Genomic DNA, 18,019 nt, shown 5'->3' on the forward strand with positions numbered 1-18,019 from the left:
TGACCATCTAGAGGGATGGAATAGGGAGGGTGGGAGGGAGACAACCACCTAGAGGTATGGGATAGGGAGGGTGGGAGGGAGCCGGAAGAGAGAGGAGATATGGGGATATATGTATATGTATAGCTGTTTCACTTTGTTATAAAGCAGAAATTAACATACCATTGTAAAGCAATTATACTCCCATAAAGTTGTTAAAAAAAAAATTATTCAATAGATCCCTAAGCTTATAAATCAAGAAATAACAGTTAATGCATGCAGTATCCTATATGGAGACAAAAACAGAATAACTTGCTTTTATTCTTCTGCCTGGTCAACTTAAATACATATAACATAACACAGATTCTGTCTCCAGATTAGTGAATAAAAACAATTTTGATGAGTATTTGTAAGTAAACATTGTCACATTATATACGCCATCATATTTAAAATTTGCCTTCATGGTTTGAGGATGGGTAAGAAAATTGTTTCTATTCAGTGAAATAACTGTTTTGGTTTTTCTTTTTGAGATGAACAGTTTATCTTTAGGAGTCTAATTACAATTTTTTAAAAAGAGTTATAAGTTTGTCATTTTAAATTTCAGTGCCAATCTGTTTACTTAATAAAATCACTTGATATTTGAGATGTCCAATGGCCCAGAACTTATTTTTATATCATTGGAACCGTCTTCTTGACCCATAGAGAATCACTGAACACATTTTGTAGGACTGGGAGAGATTTTTCACAATTGAGTTTTATTTGAATGTCAATGTTGAAAATAAATTTAATAACCTTTATGAACAGGTTGTAAAACTTCAGATAATTTATGACCATCTTCTCTATGTAATCTTTAAATTTTTAAATTGAACTCTGCCATGTTTTATAAATCAACTTTTCTATCCAATGTAGACATGGTCATCTTTTTAATCTTAACATCTGTGTGAAGCAAAAAACATGATACTGTATTCTGATGTAGTTTAGAGAATGTGGTTGAAAAAAATGTAGCTTGCTATCCTATGTAAATAGGAGTTTTCTACTTAATATTGAGGGGGGAAAGCACAGAATCTAACTGCAGGGACCTTTTAGGAACTCAGTCATCAAGCAGCAGGGGTTTCACAGAACCCGCAATAGAAGGTTTCCTGGTGAAGAGAGGACAGTCCGATGACACAGTAGAGACGTTCTGCATCTCCAGATTTCTGGGAAGGACTTTTTTGACACCAGCTCTGTAGGCTGGCAAGCGTCTTCTCCTTCAGTTTGCTCCTTTCTCTCCTGCACTTTCGAGAAGCACCAGAGAAAAACTCTGCAAGGCGTGTTTTCCACTGTGAAGCAGACCCTCTGCCTTTAGGGGTCCCCTAGGCTTGCGCCTGGACTTGGACTAGACCCCTTGGAAAGTGGGCACCTGAAGAGCCGTCAGGGATGCATCATGCACTCTTGGGGGCACAGGTTCACAAGAAAGGTTTGGAATGAACCTGGGATGCAGAAGGAGAAGGGAGGTCCTGTGAGCCATGGCCCAGAAGGGGACCGTACTTGGGTGTTGCCGTGACGATGGATGTGCTTGCAGAGGCGGGAAGAGGAGGCACCCGAAGCTCGGCCGGCGGTCTCCTCCTGCCCACTGAGCCGGGCAAGTTCATAGCTCTGCCCTTGCCTTGGGCACAGCGGCAGTGCCTCTGTCCCTGGGATGTACGTGAGGGAGGGCCTCTAGAAAGGCTGCTGGTTTAGATGAAACCAGGAGGCTAAGTAAGGCTCAGGCTGTCCGCTGGAGACAATGGCTGGGGGCTCCTGTCTCGGCCCCACCAGCCCCTCCTCAGCCCCCTGTATCCAGCCAGGCCAGTGGGAGAACTGGGAAGGGGCCTGCCCCCTCTTCACTGTGGCTAGTGTTTGCTAGGCCAGTTATGGTGCACCAGTGATGCAGTGTTTTCCCTCTTGTTTCCCTCCCAGTTTCCCCTTTTCAGGGTTTCTGGAGGATTTTGTTGTTGTTTTTCTTCCTCTCTCCTTTGCGTTTGAGGATCGTGGTCAGTGGAGCCCCACCATCCCCTGGAGGGACGCTGTGGTTTCTGTGCGAAGACGCACCTGCTCCCGCTTTGATGAGGGTAAAGGGCAGCGGGTTGCCGTTTGTTATATTCATGCCCCTCCACCACCACGGGCGATGCTTTAAAGGTTCAGCTCCTGTACAGAGAAGGATTTGCTAAGTTTGCAGTTGGGTGTCAGCATCAGGACCCATGGGGGTCCTCCCCACCCATGCGTCCCACCGGGCACCTTGACTCTTTGAACCAAAGTTCCTTAAAGGGGCACAACCCGGCCTGGTCTGCAACCTCAAGGGCCTGGGATCCCTGTGGCGCTTCCTGAAGTCCAGGTTGGCAAGAGACCATGGGGTCTGAGGCCAGCCGGAAGGGGGGCTCCTCCAACAACCCAGGTGCCAGCCGGTCCCTACCTGGGACCCTTCCCTCCCACCCAGCCGGGGGGCCGGGTTCCAAAGCGGTGAGCGAGCTCGTGGACTGGCACAGGGCTGGAGGCTGCCAGCCCCGCCGGGCAGTGCGTCCAGGGCCATTCAGATGCCAAGCATGAGGAAATCATTTTGTGCAACCACCTGAAGCGGAGATATTTTTTAAAAAGCATAAATTATTCTCAGTTGTTCTGTGATGATCCTGCCGTTTTCTTTTCCCCGTGACTTCGCACCAGTGATTCTTTCACATCAGGTAAATCTTGGGAAAGCCTTGGTGCCCCTCCCTCCCGGGCCCCACTCAGTACCCATGCGTGTGCACCCCCAGCCTTTCTCAGCAGTTAAGATGTTCTAGGCAATGCCATAGGCACAGCTGACTGTGTCTCTCTCTCCGAGTGCAAGAAACTCAAGTCATCTTAAAAAAATACAAAAAAAAAAATTTACAAAAAAACAAACACAAAAAAATCTTTTTTAGGCCAGAGTTTTCTACAGGTACTAATGAATATTTTTCTTAATCGTTATAAGTTTTATGTGTTTAATATTTCTTAATACCAGTAGCATTAATTTATACTTTTGTAGCAACACAATATTTTTATAAACAGCCAGTGCTTTGGCTCAAGTCTCCACAAGGGGCTTATGCAGGGTTTTCTTGGGACCTGTGTACAGTGTACTGTATTTAAAAAAAAAAGTTACCTAGTGTCACCCTTGCTGTGTTAATTAACAAAAGACGTTGTTTCTGGTCTCCTGTGTCATTGGTGTGGACCCAGCCGTTCTCCAAGGAGTCACGTTGCACGGGGGTTGAGTTGACGGTTCTTGTGATATGTAAACCCCCAAGACCAAACTTGAGGGTTTATTTAGGCTTTTTTTCTGTTTGTCCTTTGGATTTTTGGTTTCATTTCGTTTTGGTACTGTTTGCCATTTACAGCCAAATCAGTTTTGTGGTGTTTAAAACTTTTACTGATGTCAAATGGAGGGAAGGAACAGAAAAAAAAAAAAAAAAAAGATTTTTACAAATGGAGGGAAGGAACAGAAAAAAAAAAAAAAAAGATTTTTACAAAGTAATAAAATCTAAAACTGAGCTGTTTAAATGTTGTTCTTTTTACCTGTCTGTTCTTGTCCAAAAGTGGGACATTCCCAGGGAGAAGAGGAAGGTTCCACTTGGTTCCTTAAATCGCCAAAAGCCCCTGCCCGAAATTCAGCACCCCCTACCCCCCAAATTCTTGCAACATTATTTCCCAGTTGGTTGATGCCAAGGCAAAAAGACATCCTTTTAATGGTTAGGGAGGATCAGTTGCTTAAATGATTTCATCTCAGTGTTGTATTTATGGTCTTACAATAAAACGACCTTTGTTGGGGGGAAAGGATGTGGGTGAGGTGAATTGTAGTACAGTGTACGTAAATGGACTTCTTCAAAGAAGGAAACAATTTCTATTAAGTAGGATAGAGAGTGTTCCAAGCAGGCCTTCTGAACTATGGCAGAATAAAACCTTTGGATCTGTACCTTGTGAGGGAGCGAGCCCTGTGTGTGCATGGGCAGGGTATGCAGATATACCATGGTACTCTTCATGAGTTAGTTGAAAACTTGCAGATCTCCTGCACAGGTAAAAGAAATGATTTTGAATAGTAGATGCTTAAGGAATTTAGAACTTTATTGTTAAAACAAGATGGTGTAACATTTGTTTTATAATATATTAAATCTTTTCTCCTTTTAGAAGCCAGGCCTTTTCATACTGAGACATGTTAATATACTTTAAATGCTCAAATATTACCTGATAGAACATTTGGACATTTGTCCTGTTATGTTTTTCTTCTCTCTAATCATCATTTTTCCCTTTGCCTCATTGACTTCCTTTTTTATATTTGGGGCCTAAGATTAAATTACTTGGGTCACTTTCATATTTTCCCCTTGAATTGGAACTAATTATGGAATTAATTTTCAATGCAAATTCAAGACGAGGGCTTTAAATTTGAAAATATACTTTAATATTATTAGAATTATATATATAAAATGTTAGACAAATAAATTCGTCGTTTTTGGTTTTGTGCATTTGAATCTCTGGGAGGACAGCTGCTGATCCAACATAAAGGTAGTTGGAACCTACCTGTAACATCTCATTTCATCTTCAGAAGATCAGTGACTGATTTCCTTGGTAATCCATTTCAGACTTCCTTTTGAAGTTGGGAAGATGAGTTTTACATTCCTTCTTGTTCTCTTTTATGGTTATAAAAGGACTCTTTGCATGTGTATACAGAGTGTCACCTTTGACCTTTCCTATGATAAAGCAGTTTTCCTTTTAGATAAGAACACATGAAAACACACTTCTGTTTAAAGGCACAGTATATAGAGAAACTGAATTCAATGCAAAGGAGAAACAAAACTTTTAACTGTTCCTGCATGAGCAGACTGCTTTTACAGCGGTATCTGCTCCTGGGAATCTAGACGGGATTCTGTCTACAGAGCAAGCTCCTTTGTGTGTCACTCCTTGGCGTAACATTAGCAAGACTACTGCAGTTACACGATAGAGCCCTTTTTTAGGGTGTTCAAAAGTTGGACAGCTCTACTTTACCATTAATACATTCCTCTACATGTATCCACAGAGTTTTAAGGAAACGAAGTAAAATGATGCTTTATAGATCTTATTTATTATAAAGAAAATTCACTTCTTTGTATCTTTAATTACTGGGTAAAAGTCTTGGGAGTTGGAATATCATTAGATTCACAGAAAGAAAGACCCAGAATTGCCAAAGCAATTCTGAAGAAAAAGAACAAAGCAGGAGGCATAACCATCCCAGACTTCAGACAATACTACAAAGCTACAGTAATCAAAACAGCATGGCACTGGCACAAAAACAAACATATGGATCAATGGAACAGAACAGAGAGCCCAGAAATAAACCACTTTGCTTTCTTAAAGAAGAAAAAGTAGAGTATAGCATTTAGTTTTACAAGATGAAAAGAGTTCTGGAGATGGATAGTAATGATATTTGCACACTTATGGGAATGCACTAATATCACTGAATTGTACGCTTAAAATGATAAAAATGGTACATTTTATATGTATTTTACCACAGTAAATATTGAAAAAAATTTTTGAATCATATAAAAATTTACATATAATGAGAAAAAGTTGGGCATTTTGTAAAATAATAGGGTTTTCCTATGTATTAATGCGGTTTAGTCATCCCATCCATTTATCCTAAGTAAATTTTAGAGTTTGTGCATTTGTTTAAATTTCATGCCTTATCTGCTACAGAAAGGAAATGGATTTAAGAGCTAAAGTATTAATTTTTATAGTTTAAATCATAACTTGTCATGTTTCTGTATTGGTTTTTATGAATTTTTTTCTCTTAGTTATCTCAATCATGTCAGTGATGTCACCCAGCTTACTGAAATTAGTCCCCCTTTCCATTTGAATTTGTTTCTTATAACTTTTTGTTACAGTAGAACCCAAATAATTGTCCAAACAAGATAAAGTATCGCTGATATAAAGGCCTAAAGGAGTTCTGTTATGAGTCAAGTCCATAAGTTTTCATTAGAATCAGCATTGATGAGTCCACATCTCTACCTGGCCGTCTAGAATTGATTAAAATAATTGTAGCAAATGGAGTGGGTAGCAGAAAAGGCCTTATAGCATGTATTTAATGTATGATAGTAAGTATTAACAAGTTTATGATTTTGTTTGTTTTCCTGTGCTTTTGTTTATGTTATCATCTGCCCAGATTGTGATCAAAATCCTGCTCAGCATTCATGGTCCAGCCTTGCTTGACATCTTTTGTGATGTGATTGCTGATTCTCTTACTCCCTTATGCTCCTGTAATTTCTTTAAACTTTCTACCTTCTTGTGATCAAGGGTACTACCTGATTTATCTGCTTTCCCCCAGTACCTAGTAGAGCAAACACTGGGCATGGTGCTAAGTACTGTTGAAATGCAAGGATTAATAATACATTATAGGGACTTCCCTGGCAGTCCAGTGGTTAAGACTCCACGCTTCCACTGCAGGGGGTACGGGTTCAATCCCTGGTCGGGGAACTAAGATCCCAAATGCCACGCCGTGCGGCCAAAAATAATAATAATAATAATACATTATAATAGTTTACTAGGTAATTCTACTGAGTGTTTGCTACGTATCAGGCACTATGATAAGCATCTTACATGCATTTGTCATTCAATCCTCAATGCAACCCTGTAAAATACGTTCCGTTTTCATCTACATTTTATACTCTGGGGCCAGAGAAAAATAACACCTACTGGCTAAAGCAAGGATTCTGTCTCCCGAGCTTTTAGCTACTTCTGTCCCTTAGGAAAACAAACAAATTATTATTCTAGTGTGAAACAGAGACTGAAAGAGGGGAGGGGTGTGCAGAGGGATGATACTTGAATTAAAGGACATGATGTGTATTAGACTTAGATGAAATGAAGAATGTATTCTAGTCTTGGGAAAAGAGTAAGCAAAAAGGCAAGAGATGTGGGATGGGAAACTTCGTGCTATATTTAGAGAACAGTAATTGGTTCAGTATGGCTGAACCATACTCGTTGTGCTAGGAGATTAAGATGGAAGCAAAAATTGGGATCAGGTACAGTACCAGCTGAAATAATCATTTCTCCCCAGACCATCTTCACTGTACTATGTTTGCATGCTTATCTTGATATGAAAGGCTAAACATGAACATTCAAGTCATGAATGTAAAGCCTATTCATGGAAGTAGAACAGTTACTTAATGAACAGTAAGAACTTCTCTGTGAAGCTTGATAAAACTTAAGAATATTAAAAATTGAGTATTTTCACTGTCAAACCTTGTTTAAAATAGTAGGAAAGGAGGTAGGATTTGGGGGAACGTAGGGTCAGGGAGGTCCCTCACTTTGCATTTATACTAATCCAAGCCTACCAAGCTTAAATGACCAGTGTTGTGTGGACTACAACGTCAGTCATCTTTCTAGGTATCCAGACAGACATGTACATCACCTCCAAACTCTGCACGTTCAGAGTCAGTTCATTCTCCCATCAAAGCTGATTTCCCTGCCTAACTACTCCTTGCCTCTCAAACAGTTCTCAGTCCTCTTCAGCTCTTTCAGTTCCCCTTGTGCTACGCTAATTCACATCTTTCTGCCTCTCATGATTCTGTTCCTGCCAGCTAGAACTTCCTACCCTCTTTCCTCTCTCAGATGAGACCTAAAATATCATCTTTGTAAAACCTAGTAAGGTGATTAAGATATCATTGTATCTGCAGATGTGTCAAAAGAAGGCATGTTTACTAAGTGCTAGAGCGTTTGGGGAAAAAATATAATATATTCTCTAAATCGTGGGTCAGCAAACTATGGCCCACAGGCCAAATCAAGCCCTACCACCTATTTTGTAATTTATTGGAACACAGCCATGTGCATTTGTTTATATATCGTACCATCTTGCTGCCTATGCATTGTATTATCATGCTACCTTATGGCCTGCAAAGCCAAAAATATTTACTTTTTGGCCCATTACAGAAAACATCTGGCAACCCTTACTCTAAATGAACACCTGTTAAACCAGAGTACGCCAGGAGTTTTCCCTAGGCTTCAACTGATCTTTCTATATCAGGCCAGGCCTATTTGAACAAGAGCTAAGAACACATTCTCTGAAGCCTAATTTTTTTATATGTTTATAACCAGAGGCAGATGATAAGCAGTGAACATTTTATTAAGTTTAATTTTTTTCTACATAAGCATAGTATATTTTTTATTTGTAGCACTTGGAACTTAGAGATGAGGCATCAGGTAGTTCATGTTAATTTTTTTTTTTTTTTTTTTTTTTGCACTCATGCATTTTCTGAAATCTTTTTTTTTTTTTTTTTTTAATTTATTTATTTATTTATGGCTGTGTTGGGTCTTTGTTTCTGTGCGAGGGCTTTCTCCAGTTGCGGCAAGTGGGGGCCACTCTTCATCGCGGTGCGCGGGCCTCTCACTGTCGTGGCCTCTCTTGTTGCGGAGCACAGGCTCCAGACGCGCAGGCTCAGTAATTGTGGCTCACGGGCCCAGCGGCTCCGCAGCATGTGGGATCTTCCAGACCAGGGCTCGAACCCGTGTCCCCTGCATTGGCAGGCAGATTCTCAACCACTGCGCCACCAGGGAAGCCCTGAAATCTTTAATGCCGGAGAATTTGATGCAGACCTTTTTCTCTGTCTAAAAATGGAAACTTCCTTGTTCCCCCAACTTTATAAATGGTAGTAATTTCCCAAAACTTCACTTTGTAGGAAGATTAAAATGATGCTTCATTTATATTCTCTGCCACCTCTTCCCCCAAAAGAGTGTTTGTTTTATTTTGACCAAGAAAAACAATATTCCCTTTCCTTCTATTTAGATCATACTTTTACTTAATATTTAGAAATTTTGAAGTAGTGTTTTAAAACTCATTTCAAACTGTGCCTCATCACTTACTAGTAATAAAGGTTGAAATGCAACAGATGGTGAATAGGAAGAATGACTATATCTTCATCTTGTGTCTCCAAATATTCCCCCTTGCGTAAAATCTCATTTACAGCTGTATACCTTCTCCTCCATGAGAATTTCAGTGACAGTACTCATCCACAAATTCCAACAGCCATTCTAAAGGGAAGAATTGAAAAAAGAAAGGAGAGCTGGAAATAGTTCATGGGGCTAAAGCTTATTCTGGAATACATGTAGAAATGTTTGCAATTAAGGTTTGGGAGCGGTAAAAGAAGCTAAGGAGTAATAATAATGATAGCCCTGTGCTAGTAATTGCTCCCTAAATCTGAGAGCTGACGCTGCAATCCTAGCCTTGGTATAAAGGTAATTATAGAGCTAAGACTGTCCTGGTGATGTATTAGACAAAGAAAAGCGCTTTAAGAAATATTGTTAAAAATAGGTTAAATGAACAAATTTAACCCACGAATCTGGCAGTATTCTACGAGAATTTTAAATGCCTTCTTTCTTTGGCCCAGCAATCCTACTCTGGAAGTCTGTCCTGCAGATACTACTGCTCATGTATGAAATTACATGTTCAAGTTTATTTGGTGCAGCATTGGTTATGGCAAAAGATTAGACACAATCCAAGTGTCCAGCAATAAAGGACTGGATCATAAAATCAGAAAGGCATTGAAGGTTGAACCAGGTGAAAGCATGTCCCTTGATATGTGTATTAGCTACAAAATAACATTGAAAATGCACGAAAAGGAGACCCTAAAAGTTGCTAACACAGGATGGTAAAAGGGAAATAATTGTACATTACCAAATTTTACTGTTATAAAATAACAGATTTTTTTTTTAAAGATGGTTCTATTTTTTTAAATTAATTAATTAATTTACTTATTTATTTTTGGCCGTGTTGGGTCTTCGTTTCTGCGCGAGGTCTTTCTCTAGTTGCAGCGGATGGGGGCCACTCTTCATTGCAGTGCACGGGCCTCTCACTGTCATGGCCTCTCTTGTTGCGGAGCACAGGCTCCAGACGCGCAGGCTCAGCAGTTGTGGCTCACGGGCCCAGTTGCTCCGCGGCATGTGGGATCTTCCCAGACCAGGGCTCAAACCCGTGTCCCCTGCATTGGCAGGCAGATTCTCAACCACTGCGCCACCAGGGAAGCCCATAAAATAACAGATTTTAAAAAGTATTTTATCATTTATTTTAACACATTAAAACTGTGTAGGAGGTTGTATATATTCCGTTGTTTTGATTCCCATACCCATTTGATTTCTACTCCTATATGAACCGAACATACTATTGAGGTGTTCAGGCATGGCCCAGTAAGAACTACTCTAGGGGCTTCCCTGGTGGCGCAGTGGTTAAGAATCTGCCTGCCAACACAGGGGACATGGGTTCAAGCCCTGGTCCGGGAAGATCCCACATGCCGCAGAGCAACTAAGCCCATGCACCACAACTACTGAGCGTGTGCTCTAGAGCCCGCGAGCCACAACTACCGAGCCCATGAGCCACAACTGCTGAGCCCGTGTGCCACAACTACTGAAGCCCACGCACCTAGAGCCCATGCTCTGCAACAAGAGAAGCCCGCGCACCACAGGGAAGAGTAGCCCCCACTCACCACAGCTAGAGAAAGCCCGCATGCAGCAACGAAGACCCAATGCAGCCAAAAATTAATTAATTAATTAATTAAGTTTTAAAAAGGAACTACTCTAATTGACTCTTAGAGTTTATTCCTTCATCTTTGAGTTAAGGGTGGGATGATTAGGACAAAAGTTAATTAGTACATTTCTTACAAAAATGTATTTCCACAGAGAAACAGCAATTTAAATACTTTTTAACTTTTATACCCCACAACTTTTTTTTTTTTTTATTGAATTGAAGTATAGTTGATTTACAATATTGAGTTAGTTTCTGGTGTACAGCAAAGTGATTCAGTTATACAAATATATATACTCTTTTTCATATTCTTTTCCATTATGGTTTATTACAGGATATTGAATATAGTTCTCCATGCTATACAGAAGACCATGTTGTTTTATATATAATTGTTTGTATCAGCTAATCTGAAACTCCAAATTTATCCCTCCTGCACCCCCTTTCCCCTTTGGTAACCATAAGTTTGTTTTCTGTGTCTGTGAGTCTGTTTCTGTTTTGAAAGAAGTTCATTTGTATCATATTTTAGATTGCACATGTAAGTGATATCATACAGTATTTGACTTTCTCTTTCTGGCTTAATTTAGTATGATAATCTGTAGGTGCATCCAGGTTACTGCGAACGGCATTATTTCATTCTTTTTTTAAGGCTAAGTAGTATTCCATTGTGTGTATGTGTGTGTGTGTGTATATATATATATATATATATGTATATATATCTATATCCATTCATCTGTGAATGGGCATTTAGGTTTCTTCCATGTCTTGGCTATTGTAAACACTGCTGCTGTGAACATTGGGGTGCATGTATCCTTTCAAACCATGGGTTTCCCCAGATGCATGCCCAGGAGTGGGATTGCTGGATCATATGGTAATTCTATTTTTAGTTTTTTAAGGAACCTCCACACTGTTCTGCATAGCGGCTGCAGCCACTTACATTCCCACCAACAGTGCAGGAGGGCTCCCTTTTTTCCACACCCTCTCCAGCATTTATTGTTTGTAGACTTTTTAATGATGTGGCCATTCTGACCAGTGTGAGGTGGTACCTCATTGTAGTTCTGAATTCATTTCTCTGATAATTAGCGATGAGCAGGTTTCCATGTGCCTGTTGGCCATCTGTATGTCTTCTTTGGAGAAATGTCTATTTAGGTCTTCTGCCCATTTTTTGAGTGGGTTGTTTGTTTTTTTGTTACTGAGTTGTATGAGCTGTTTGTATATTTTGGAAATTGAGCCCTTGTCAGTTGCATCATTTGCAAATATTTTTTCCCATTCTGTAGGTTGTCTTTTTGTTTTCTTTATGGTTTCCTTTGCTGTTCAAAAGCTTATAAGTTTGATTAGGTCCCATTTGTTTATTTTTGCTTTTATTTCTGTTGCCTTGGGAGACTGACCTAAGAAAACATTGCTATGGTTTATGTCAGAATGTTTTGCCTATGTTCTCTTCTAGGAGTTTTATAGTGTCATGTCTTATATTAAAGTCTTTAAGCCATTTTGAGTTTATTTTTGTGTATGGTGTTGAGGGAGTGTTCTAAGTTCATTAATTTATATGCGGGAAGACTTTCAGCTTTTCACCATTGAGTATTATGTTGGCTGTGGATTTGTCATAAATAGCTTTTATCATGTTGAGATATGTTCCCTTTATACCCACTTCTTAAAAAGGATTCAAGATGGTAAAAAGGGATGCTTGGAAACTTGTTCTCTGATGAGGTGTGTCTGAGTGAACACAATTACAGGCAGATGCTTGGACCAGATTTATGAATAGAGGAAAACAGTTAGAACCTAGATTCTAGTTTCATGTCAGTCAAGTGTAGAGTTTCATAATAGTTAATATATGTGGAGTAAAGGTTTGTGAAGAGTCCAAGATAACAGTGAATTTTGTGCTTATTTTTGGTAAATTGTAATATTGCTTACTTTGTAAAGAAACTAGTCATGATAGAGAGTTAGTTTTATGGGAAAAAGAAATCCACCTTTTGGATATTTCCTTCAATACAAGTTAAAGTTCTGAACATGCAGAACTTGATTATTGATCTGTGCCTAGGTATTGATGTAACAAACTTCCTAAAGTAGTAAATTTCAAATGCATGCCTATGTAATTGTTTGCTGTCATATCTCTGGATTTAACTTTTAAATATTTGAAACCTAGAGTATGCTTCCAGTTAGATTTTTTACTTGGACAGTAATATAAAGCAAAACTATCAGTCATTATTTTCAATGCCATGATATTGTAGCTCGTTGATAGCATGCTTTTTTATGTTTTCAGGATATGGCTTTAGTTGCCCCTGAGGCTCCTTCAGAACAAGCCAGAAGAGTTTTTCAAACTTACGATCCAGAAGGTAAAAGATTTTATTTTTTATTAACATTGACTCTGTGTTTTATATCTTCATATGTTTGAAATATATTGATACTTTCCTGAGTTTTATTTTTAAAGAGTTATGGGATTATTGAAAGAAACGTAGCTTGCATTTCTTGAAAATTTTAAATAGGAAATGGTGAAAATGGGAACCAAAAAAAATAGGAAAATTCAGTGATCATCATATTCTCACATGGTGTAAGGGTTTTGTGTTTCTTGTCGTACTAAAGTTATGATTACTTGAATCTTGACCTCTGATGGTGTTAAACAGGGAAAAATACCACCTCTTGAATAACTTTTCAAAGAGCTTAAGTCATTTCTTTATTTATTTATTCAAATGAATAAATGTTTCAGAATATTTCTTTTTTTAATAATTGAGATATAATTGACATATAACATTCTGGAAGTTTAAGGTACACAACATGTTGCTTTGATATATTTATATATTGCAAAATGATTACTATTTTAGCATTAGGTATAACACCTCTATCACATCACATAATTACTTCTTTTTTGTGGTGAAAACAGTTAAGATCTGGTCTGTTAACAATTTTGAAGTTTATAATACAGTATTGTTGACTATAATCACCATTGCTGTTCATTAGTTCTCCAGAACTTATTTATCTACTTGTTGCAAGTTTCTACCTTTAAACAACATCTCCCCAATTAACCTACCTCAAGCCCCTGGTAACCACCACTCTACTCTGTTTTTACAAATTCAGCTTTTCTAGATTCCACATATAAGTGATATCATACAGTATTTGTCTTTCTACGTCTGATTTACTTCACTTAGCATAATGTCCTCAAGGTTTATCCATGTTGTCACAAAAGGTAGGATTTCCCTCTTTGTCATGGCTAAATAATATCCCATTGTGTGTGTACACAAGCATACACACTGTAATCTTTATCCATTGACAAACACTTAGGCTGTTTCCATAGCTTGGCTGTTGTGACTACTACTGCAGTGATTGTGGTTGTGCAGATCTCTCTCTGAACTGCTGATTTCAGTACCTTCAGATAAATACCCAGGAGTGGAATTGCTGAATCATATGGTAGTTCTGTTTTTAATTGTTTGAAGAATCTCTGTACTGTTTTCTTTAATAGAGATACCGTTTTATATTTTCACCAACAGTGCATAAGGTTTCCCCTTTCTCCACAAACTCACCAACATTTAATCTCGTCTTTTTTTTTTTTTTTTTTTTTTTTTTTTTTTTTTTTGGCCATGCCATGTGGCATGTGGGATCTTCCCTGACCGGGGATCAAACCTGTGCCCCCTGCATTGGGAGCGTGTAGTCCTAACCACTGGACCACCAGGGAAGTCCAGTCTCTTGTCTTTTTGATAAAGGTCATCCTAACAGGTGTGAGGTGATACCTCATTGTGATTTTGATTTGCATTTTCCTGATGATTTGTGATATTGAACATTTTTTCATATACCTATTGGCCATTTGTATGTCTTCTTCAGAAAAATGTCTATTCAGGTCCATTGCTAACTTTTTAATTGAATTATTTGTGTTTTTGCTCTTGAGGTCTTTATATATTTTGCTTTATATATTTTGTGTATTAACCTTTTATCAGATATATGGCTTGCAAATATTTTCTTCCACTCTATAGGTTGCTTTTTCAATTTTATTATTTCCTTTGCTGTGCAGAAGCTCTTTAGTTTAACGCAGTCCCACTTGTTTATTTTAGTTTTGCTGCCTGTTCTTTTGCTGTCTTATCCAAGAAATCACTGCCAAGACCAATGACAAGGACCTTTGTCCCTACATTTTCTTTTAGTAGCTTTACAGTTTCAAGTCTTACATTTAAGTCTTTGATCCATTTCAAATTGTTTTTTGTGAATACTGTAAGATAGGGGTCCAGTTTCATTCTTTTGCATGTGGATATCCATTTTTCCCAACTCCATTTATTGAAGAGACTATCCTTTCCCAATTGTATGTTCGTGGCACTCTGATCAAAAATTAGCTGACCATATATTCATGAATTTATGTCAGGGCTTACTATTCTGTTACACTGGGCTATGTGCTTGTTTTTATGCCAGTAGCACATTCTTTTGATTATTAGAGCTTTGCAATATAGCTTGAAATCAGGTAACATGATGCCTCTGGCTTTGTTCTTCTTTCTCAAGATGGCTTTGGCGGTGCAGTATCTTTTGCGGTTCCAAATAAAGTTTAGAATAGTTTTTTCTATTTCTGTGAAAAATGTCATTGGAATATTGGTAAGGATTGCATTGACTGTGTAGATCACTTTGGGTAGTATGGACATTTTAACACTATTAATTCTTGATATAATCCATGAGCACAGTGTATCCTTCCATTTATTTGTGTTTTCTTCAATCTCTTTCATCGATGTCTTACAGTTTTCAGTGTCTTATACCTCTTTGGTTAAACGTGTGCCTGAGCGTTTCATTGTTTTTGATGCTATTGTAAATGCAATTGCTTTTTTAATTTCACTTCAGATAGTTCTTGTTGGTGTATAGAAATGAAGCTGATAACAATATGTTGATTTTGTATCCTCCAAATTTACTGAAATCATTTTTTCTAACAGGCTTTTAGTGGAGTCTTTAGGGTTTATATATAAGACCAAGTTATCCACAAACAGAGATCATTTTACTTTTACCTTTCCAATATGAACGCCTTTTATTTCTTTTTTGTGCCGAATTGCTATGGCTAGGACTTCCAATAATATGCTGAATAGAAATGGCAAAAGTGGGCAATCCTGTCTGTTTCCTGTTCTCATAGGAAAGGATTTTAACTTTTCACCATTGAGTATGATATTAGCTGTAGGTTTGTTGTATATTACACTGAGGAACATTCCTTCTGTACCATATTTTTTAGTGTTTTTATTATGAAAGGATTTTGTATTATATCAAGTGCCTTTTCTGCATATTGACATGATCATACAATTTTTTTCTTTTATAAATGTGATATATCAGATCTGTTGATTTGCATATGTTGAACCATCCTTGCATCCCTGGAATAAATCCCACTTGCTCATAGTGTATGGTCCTTTTAATCTGCTGTTGAATTCAGTTTGCTAATATTTTGTATCTGTATTCATCAGGGATTATGATCTGCAGTTTTCTTGTAGTGTCCATATTTGGCTTTGGTATCAGAGTAATGCTGGTCTCAAAGTGAATTTGGAGGTATCCCCTCATCTTTAATTTTTTGGATGATTTTTAGAAGGATTGGCATTAATTCCTCTTTAGTTGTTTCGTAGATTCACCAGTGAAACCATCTGTTCCTGGACTTTTCTTTGTTGGAAGGTTTTGGATTACACTGTCAGTCTCCTTTTTGTTACTGCTCTATTAAGATTTTCTTTGTCCTCATGAGTCAGTTTTAGTAGGTTTTATGTTTCTAGAAATTAATCAGTTTCTTCTCAGTTGTCCAATTTGTTGGTGTGTTATTGTTCATAGCAGTCTCTTCTGACTCTTTGTGTTTCTGTGGTAACAGTTATGTCTCCTCTTTAATTCTCTGTTTTGTTTATCTTGTCAAAATCAGCTGTTAGTTTTATTGCTTTTTTCTATATTTCTGTTCTCTATTTCATATATCTCCATTGTAGTTTTTCTTTTTTTAGTTCCTTAAGGTGTAATGTGAGGTTGTTTATTTGAGGTCTTTTTTGTTTCTTAATGTAGGCATTTATCAGTATAAACTTCTTAAAACTGCTTTTGCAGCATCCCTAGGTTTTGATACATTGTACTTCCATTTTCATTTGTTTCAAGATATTTCTTGATTTCCCTTTTGATTTCTTCTTTGACCCATTGGTTGTTCAGGAGCATATTGTTTAATCTGCGTACATTTTGCATTTTCTTCCTGTTGTTTATTTCTAGTTTCCTGTCATTGTGGTAGGAAAAAATACTTGGTGTGATTTCAGTCCTTTTAAATTTGCTAAGACATGTTTTATGCCTTGTCATGTGATCTATCCTGGAGAATCTTTTATGTACACTTGAGAAGAAATGCATATTCTGCTGCTGGTATATGGAGTGTTCTGTATATGTCTGTTAGGTACATGCAGTCTAAAGTGTAATTCACACCCATTATTTCCTTACTGATTTTCTGTCTGCATGATCAAACTGTTGTTGAAAGTGGGGTATTGAAGTCCCCTACTTTATTTCATTGCTCTCTGTTCTCCCTTCAGATTTGTTAATAATCATTTAATACATTTAGGAGCTACAATATATGGTGCATATATGTTTATAGTTGTTACATCCTCCTGATATATTCATCCCTTTATCATTACATAATGACCTTCTTTGTCTCTTGTTACAGTTTTTGATTAGAAGATATTTTGTCTGACATAAGGATGGCTACCCCAGTTCTCTTTTGTTTTCCATTTGTATGCAATATCTTTTTCGTCTCATCACTTTCAGCCTGTCCATGTCCTTTAAGCTTAAGTGAGTCTTTATAGACTCACATATAGTTGGGTTTTGTTCTTTTATCCATTCAGCCACTCTGTGTCTTTTGACTGGAGAAACAAAACCATTTACATTTAGAGTAAATGTTGATAGGTAAGGACTTACTGTTGCCACTTTGTTAATTAATTAATTAATTGTTTTGTGGTTCTGTAGTTTCTTTCTTCTTCTTTTGGTTTCTTTGTGACTTGATTTTTTTATAGTAGTATGCTTTGATTCTCTTCTCTTTATGGTTTGTCTGTCTATTATAGGTTTTTGCTCTTTGGTTATCATGAGGCTTTTGTAACACATCTTAGTCTTATAACTATTTTAAGCTAACAACAACTTAACTTCAATTACATAAGAAAGTTCAATGCATTTACGTGACCTCCATAATTTATTTTAATGTCCCAGTATACATCTCTTTATATTGTGTATCCATTAACATAATATTGTAGATATAGTTATTTTTAACCCTTGTCTCTTAGCCTGTATGGTAGAGTTCAAAGTGATTTACACACCACCACTACAGGATTTTTATTTTTTTAAGGTGTAAGTGATGTTTAATATTATATTACTTTCATGTGCACAACATAATGATTTGATATTTTTATATATTGCAAAATGATCACCTCAGTAGGCCTATTAACATTGATCACCATACCTAATTACAAATTTTTTATGTGTGTGATGAGAACTTTTAAGATTTGTTCTCTTAGAGACTTTCAAATAAGCAATAGAGTATTATTAACTATAGTCACCATGCTGTACCTTACATCCCCATGACTCACTTATTTTATAACT

General features: G+C 37.6%; 1 protein-coding gene across 4 annotated transcripts in view; it reads left to right on the top strand.

The window, feature by feature from the left end:
• MINDY3 (MINDY lysine 48 deubiquitinase 3) overlaps positions 1-18,019 on the top strand; it is a 92,344-nt gene that overhangs the window by 54,778 nt on the left and 19,547 nt on the right. For all 4 annotated transcript variants that reach the window (XM_061181561.1, XM_061181562.1, XM_061181563.1 and 1 more), the window contains one exon: positions 12,738-12,810. In XM_061181561.1, coding sequence (XP_061037544.1) covers positions 12,738-12,810 — 73 coding nt within the window. The remainder of the gene's footprint in view (positions 1-12,737; positions 12,811-18,019) is intronic.

This window comes from Eubalaena glacialis, chromosome 2, assembly GCF_028564815.1.
Source record: "Eubalaena glacialis isolate mEubGla1 chromosome 2, mEubGla1.1.hap2.+ XY, whole genome shotgun sequence".
Lineage (NCBI taxonomy): Eukaryota > Metazoa > Chordata > Mammalia > Artiodactyla > Balaenidae > Eubalaena > Eubalaena glacialis.